The sequence below is a fragment of the Rattus norvegicus genome, chromosome 3 (assembly GCF_021556685.1).
Source record: "Rattus norvegicus strain SHRSP/BbbUtx chromosome 3, alternate assembly SHRSP_T2T, whole genome shotgun sequence".
In the NCBI taxonomy this organism is placed as follows: Eukaryota; Metazoa; Chordata; class Mammalia; order Rodentia; family Muridae; genus Rattus; species Rattus norvegicus.
Genome location: NC_141536.1, coordinates 135,977,283 through 135,983,086, shown reverse-complemented (window position 1 = coordinate 135,983,086; position 5,804 = coordinate 135,977,283). Strand labels below are relative to the sequence as shown.

The 5,804-nt window shown below is 46.6% G+C and overlaps 1 protein-coding gene across 2 annotated transcripts; it reads right to left on the bottom strand.

Moving 5' to 3' along the window:
• Positions 1 to 600: 600 nt before the first annotated feature.
• Cstl1 (cystatin-like 1) lies at positions 601 to 5,604 on the bottom strand. Of its 2 annotated transcripts, none has more exons than NM_001106522.1 (4): positions 5,565 to 5,604; positions 4,842 to 5,184; positions 1,270 to 1,380; positions 601 to 758 (listed from the first exon to the last, which is right to left on the bottom strand). In NM_001106522.1, the coding sequence occupies exons 2-4, from the start codon at positions 5,067 to 5,069 to the stop codon at positions 675 to 677; spliced, it is 423 nt and encodes a 140-aa protein (NP_001099992.1). In that variant the 5' UTR covers positions 5,070 to 5,184; positions 5,565 to 5,604; the 3' UTR covers positions 601 to 674. The 2 variants fall into 2 exon arrangements, with proteins under 2 accessions (NP_001099992.1, XP_087507165.1); XM_087651039.1 differs by having other exon boundaries at positions 644 to 758; positions 5,058 to 5,184; positions 5,565 to 5,599.
• Between the last annotated feature and the right edge of the window lie 200 nt (positions 5,605 to 5,804).

Genomic DNA, 5,804 nt, shown 5'->3' with positions numbered 1-5,804 from the left:
TGTGGTCATGGTGTCACTTCACTGCAATCAAAACCATAAGACACTCCTGCTGCTGTGGCTGTGGTGGCTGTGGCAGGGCTGCCACCTCTTGACATCTTTCTGTCATAAGTCACAGCCTTGGTATAATTATACCGAATCTACACTGGTTACTCGGCCTTGTATGGTCATGGGACTTCAGACATGCTCACTGTGACATATGTGCGCCACAGTGTTGTGTATACTGGCAGGATATAAAGCTCCCCAACCTGGACCCAGAGAAAGCAGAAGCATGGGGCTGAGATAGAAAGAATGGTGAGACTTCCTAAGGGGATATCAGCATCCTATTCAAAGTACAGCAGTCCTGGTGACCACCACATTTCTGTGAGGTGTGTGTGAGCTGCAAGGGCAGGAAGGCACAGGGGTTCAGGTATGGGAGTGTCTGCATAAGTTTGTGTGGTGGGGGTTCATGTTAAGTATACGAGTGCAGGTGTGTAGTGTGTTGTGTGTGTGTGTGTGTGTGTGTGTGTAAAGTACAATAAAGGGGCTGTTACTATGTATGTTGTTGAGTGTCAATGTTGTGAGCTTGTGTGTGTGTAGAAACACCCCAGAGGGGGGCACAAGTCCTCTTATAACTTTACAAAAACCAGTACACAACACAGGCATCTGGGTGTCAGCAGAGCTCTTTACACAGGCACTCAGCTCTCCTGACAGGAGTTGTTCCAGAGCTGGTAGTAGTTCATCCAGGGTACAGTGTATATCAGTGATGTGCAAATCAGGCTCTGTGGAATAAGAAAAAAATGAGATAATCAGCTTTGGGGAAAAGAGTCTTCAAAGTGAGGGGAAAAAATCTCCTGCTCCTCAGGCCCTGGGGCACTGAGAAAGGAACTGTCCCTCTGAGACCCAAGGCAGCTGACTCTGGAACCCTCAGTTCCAGGACGGGGTACGGAGTTTCCTCCTCTCCTCCCACTCCTGTACCCACACCCCGGAATAGCCATCTGGCTGGAGAAGGACCAGGCAACATAGAACGGGACAAGGTGGGACACTGAGGGACAGCAGAACTGAGAAGACACAGGTGATAAGACAGTCCTCAGTGACCTAGAGAATGAGAGCAAGACCATAACAAGAGCCCCAAGGAGAAGTGAATAACACTTGCACCCTGGGACTCTGTGCACCAAGAAGTGTGAGCTAGCCCTAGGGCTGGGCATCTGCTGGCCCTGACTCTCACAGCTTGGGAATATTCGCTCGCTATCCTTGGCCTTCAGGCACTCTGAGAGAACTCCCACCACACACCTTTTTCAGCTTGTTGCTTTGCAGGTGACAGGAGGCTTTCTTCGTCTCGTTTTTCTTACATTTGGTCCTGCCAATCTTCACAGTAACCAAATACTCCACTCCTGTGGTCAACTGCAGAGAAGCAATTAATCGCATTTCTAGTTTCCACTTTGAGTGTCTAGTGGCTGACCTTCTCCACAAGGAAAAAAGTCATGACTCCTATTCCCAGAAATCTTGCACCAAAACTCAACTCCTTCCTCCCTGCCTGAGTGAGTCTCAATGGCAACTGAGAGCTCTGATCAGCCACAACCCTGTGCCCTCAACTTTACTGTGGTAGCCACATAGTGGCCTCTATTTTGCACACACACACCCCCCCTATTCTCATGCTAAGACAAGCTGGGTTGACTCGTAACCACAGACCTCCATGGTTCTCGTATTGCCCTATTTCTACCAAGTCTGTGCAGTTATTCACTCCTTCCTTACTCTCCTTTCCAGTCAATCAGAAAGTAGACAATTTAGGAACACATCTAAATATGAATTAGAGAGATGGCTCAGCAGTTAAAAGCACTTGTTGCTCTTGCAGAGGACTAAGTAAGGGTTGGTTCCCAGAACCCACGTGGCAGTCCACAACCATCTGTAACTCCAGTTCCTGGGGATCCAGTACTCTCTACGGGCCTCTGCAAGCACTGTGTGGATGTGGTACGCTTCTATACAAACCCTTGAAGGCAGAAGAACACTGATACACATAAAAAATAGAAGTCTTTAAAAAATTATAGTTTAGGAGTCAAACTGATTCTAGCCATTCGCTCCCCATGTATTAGCTCTGAAACCTTGAGAAAATAACCTAGCAGCCTCCGTTTGCAAGGTCCACGTAAGCATTCAAGCTGTTTGTGGAGTCTGTGGGCAAAACAGAAGCACTAACACCAAAAAAAAAAAAAAAAAAAACCCAAGTTACTATGTAGATACTTCCTCCCGATCGAAGCATTTCCTCTGGAGAGTGGAGGTTAGCTTCTAAGATTCAGGAACCAAATGAAGTAAGATCAGAAGGCTTCCTACCCAAGGGGATTAAGGAGAGTTTGGGGCTTGGCGAGCCACCTGTACCACCTGTGGGAACTTCTGACATACCATCATCGTCCCGAGTCATCACACTTACTAGAGTAGGCTTTTCAGTGATACAGCTGTCATTGAGTCACCCATGTTCCCCTTAAGAGTTTACTCATTAGTAAACTAAGCTAGACGTTCTTAATCATTGCTTTGGTCTGTTGTTGGTTCCCTATCTGTAGTAAGTAGATGTTTGCTGCTCAGGCCCCCACACACACACCAGGAAAAGCCACACAAGGGTATCCTAAGGATTCTTAAGTGATTAAATGTTTCTGCCAAAGTGTGTGGAGCAGCTATGACACCTGGAGAGCCAAGGACAGAAGAACAGCTTGTGCTGAAGACCTTGCTTTCTCTCCCAGGAGTTTTCCACTTGATATGATACCCCCTGTTCCCTGAATCTGTTTTCTCCTGGGGCAGTGGACAGTGTGAGATGATGATGTGCTGACTAGGTAAGGCAGAGAGAATACCAGCCAGGGCCAGCTCCCAGGGTGCATCTGTCTTCTTTTACTCATGTTCAAACCTAAGGCTGTGAAGACTAAGAAGGCAGCGAGGTGGTGGTGGTGGAGGGGCTGGGAAGGCCTGTGTAGAGAAGAAGCCCTACACATGGAATAAAACGCTAAGGAAATATGGTGGCTATTGACCCAGGTCTGGCACCTCAGAAGAAGGTATACATTAGAGGGATCTACGTATAGTGGAGAGAAACTCTTGGGAGCCTGCTGATTCTTGTGCCCAAATGTCAGTGGTTCAACCTAATGAGACAGTAAGTCTGCCTAGGGAAAATGCAGGCAGAAAATGCACCTTGATCCTGGTTGAAAGATTCCCATAGAAAAAAATCTAAGGCCAGATCCCAGGGCAATTGCTCATGGCTGCACTGTGAACACAATCTCAGTACTAGCCTGGAAATCCCTAGAGTGCGGGTGCTCCTCTGCTGTCATCAAGGGGCTATTCTACTTGTGCACCGGGACGTTGTAGAACTGTGCCAACCACTGTCACACTGCCTGGCCATCGGCAGGTTTATGTAGGAGAAACCTAAAACATGCATGTCTTTAAACTTCCTATCAGTCTCGATGACTCACTTAGAACACAAATCAGTACATTTTAACACATGCCACTAGGTGGCAGCATTGTGCTAAATTGTTACTGTTCTGACTCATTTTGCCTCTGAAGAAGCAATACGAAAGAGTCTAGATAACGTCTAACCAAGATTCCCACGACTGGGGACAACTGAAAGGTGAAACCAGGCCCATAGCTTACCATACATGTCTACTACTCCCCCTTGGCAGTATTGAGACTTTCGAAGTCACATCTAGATATTGAGATATCGGGAAACCTGTGTCCATGATCCTCTCTTTCCAAGTGACAGGCCCATATTGTTCGCTTATCACTTTGAATAACTTCAAGTTTGCACATAACATTTAAAAACTTTTCTTGACTAGTTAACTGTTAATGGTAGAAGGTTGATTTCACAGGTTATCTCGGTATCTCAATTAGAGCTTAAGGAAACCGATCAAAGTGAAGACAAATGAGGACAGTGCCATCTTGTGATCATAGCACAAAATACCAAGGAAGCCCCTGGACTGTGTCAGGATTAAGGAATCCATTGTCCTGGTTATCAAACTTTGCCCACCCTGCCCCATGCATTCCCCCCTTGCTGTTAACTCCTGTTCCATCTGCCTCCCATTGTCTCTGACTAGTAGCCTTTTCTCATAGTGAACGATTTCTTCTCCAAACTGTCTAGCTGAGATGCAATATTGTTTCCATAGTTTACTATCTGACCTTAAGGAAACATTGGATCAATAGTTTTCAAGCAACTGCTTTCCTCTACCGCCTTTCAGCTAATATGGTAAGTCACAAGAATGCTGTGTGTAAAACGAAAAAGAAGGTGCAATGACACAGAAGTGTAATCCTAGCACTCACAAGCCAGGAGCCTGAGGATGGATAGATACGGGCCAGCCAAGGCTAACTACAGGGACTGTGCCTCAAACGGAGTAGAACTGATCTGACTGAAGCTGCTTGCCCATTCCCTGTCCCTACTGCTCTAACCAAAGACTTGTTGTTCTAAATGTCTCAAATCCTAATTTACAGTCCTAGACAGTGAGGGTGTGGGGGGGGGGATGCTGTTGGAAATAAGAAATCTACAGAGAGTGTTTATGGTTTTTCCAGATAATATCATTAAAAAGAAAGCAAAGACATCCCCATGCTGCCCTCTGGTATGCAAAACGAAATGCAATTTCTCCCATAGAACAATGGAGAATGGCAACAGGTCAACTTTTGGTCAAGAAGAAGGGTGTAAGGGTTAGCCTCCAGCCTAAGGCCAGCCTATGACACATGGCTGTGGTGACCAAGTGAGCTGCTTAACTCAGAGATATCACGTGCACCCATTGCATGTGAAGCTACCTAGGGAGTTGCCGGTACTTGGTTATAGAAAATCCCCACATGTCTCAAGGAGCAGGATGGGGCTTGTGTCGATGTCTGGGAAAGAAAGCACAAACCTGCATCTGACTGTGAATTAGCTTCTGAACTTGAAACAAGTAGGAGTCATTGCTTGCGTTGTTGTAAGACTGGATGAAGAAATGGAGTGTCGAGTTGATGTTTTTCTGGCTCGTGGCCTTCTCCTTGAAGCCCCCCCACCTCTGGATGTGATTCACCTTGGCCATGACAACCACAGTCACCAGCAGTAGCAGCAAGGGAATCCTCAAGCCTCTAACCTTCATCTCCATGGCTACAGAAGGCACTTATGTATAGTGTTGCCAGTTTGGGAGTGCAGCAACAGTTCTCTCAGTCTTCCACAGCAGTCTTCCGGCATTGGCTTCCTGGGAGAGAGCTTCACGTATGCTAAAGCAGAGATTAAGACACTGAGGTCATTCTTCCAAGGTGCTAAGGACACTCTCCGTGGAAAGCTTCCCAAGGGCCACAACAGTGTTCTTTAGCAGTGCAGGTTAAGGGGTTGTCTCTGCACACATGCCAAGTCATGAGAGAGTCCCTATCCTTGACTGCGCATATAGTATGATCCCAAGAAGAGATTTCAGAGCTACACAATAAAAAATGCTGTAGTGGACAGAGGGCACTATGTATGGGAGCAGTTGAAAGTTTATAGAATAAGTCATATTTGAACTGAGACAAAGGACTATGTGGAACCTGGAGTAGTACATTCTAAACTACCTTACCAAGCCACCAGCATCCCCATGTTTCCTCAGTGAGGTCCCCTTACTCACCTGCCTCCCACCAGTCACAGATTTCTCTCTGGTCTTTCCCACTGTGCTGGCAGGTTCCCAGGCTATCCCTTGTAATCCTGTTGTGACCCAGCAGAGCTTTGTGAGGTAACCCCAAGCTCCCCATGTGAAATCAGCCAAGAGTCTTACTCAGAAATTAACGCTGCAGGGGTGCGACCTATATGTAGAAACTCATTACAGTACCCTAGTTTTTTGCACCAGAAAAAGAATAGTAGTAAAAGA

Coding starts and splice junctions, on each gene's coding strand:
- Cstl1 (NM_001106522.1), bottom strand. CDS start 5,069: ATGGAGATGAAGGTTAGAGGCTTGAGGATTCCCTTGCTGCTACTGCTG. Junction 1,381..4,841: donor TAATTCACAGTCAGATGCAG/GTTTGTGCTTTC, acceptor GCTTCTCTGCAG/TTGACCACAGGAGTGGAGTA. Junction 759..1,269: donor AAAGCAACAAGCTGAAAAAG/GTGTGTGGTGGG, acceptor CTTATTCCACAG/AGCCTGATTTGCACATCACT.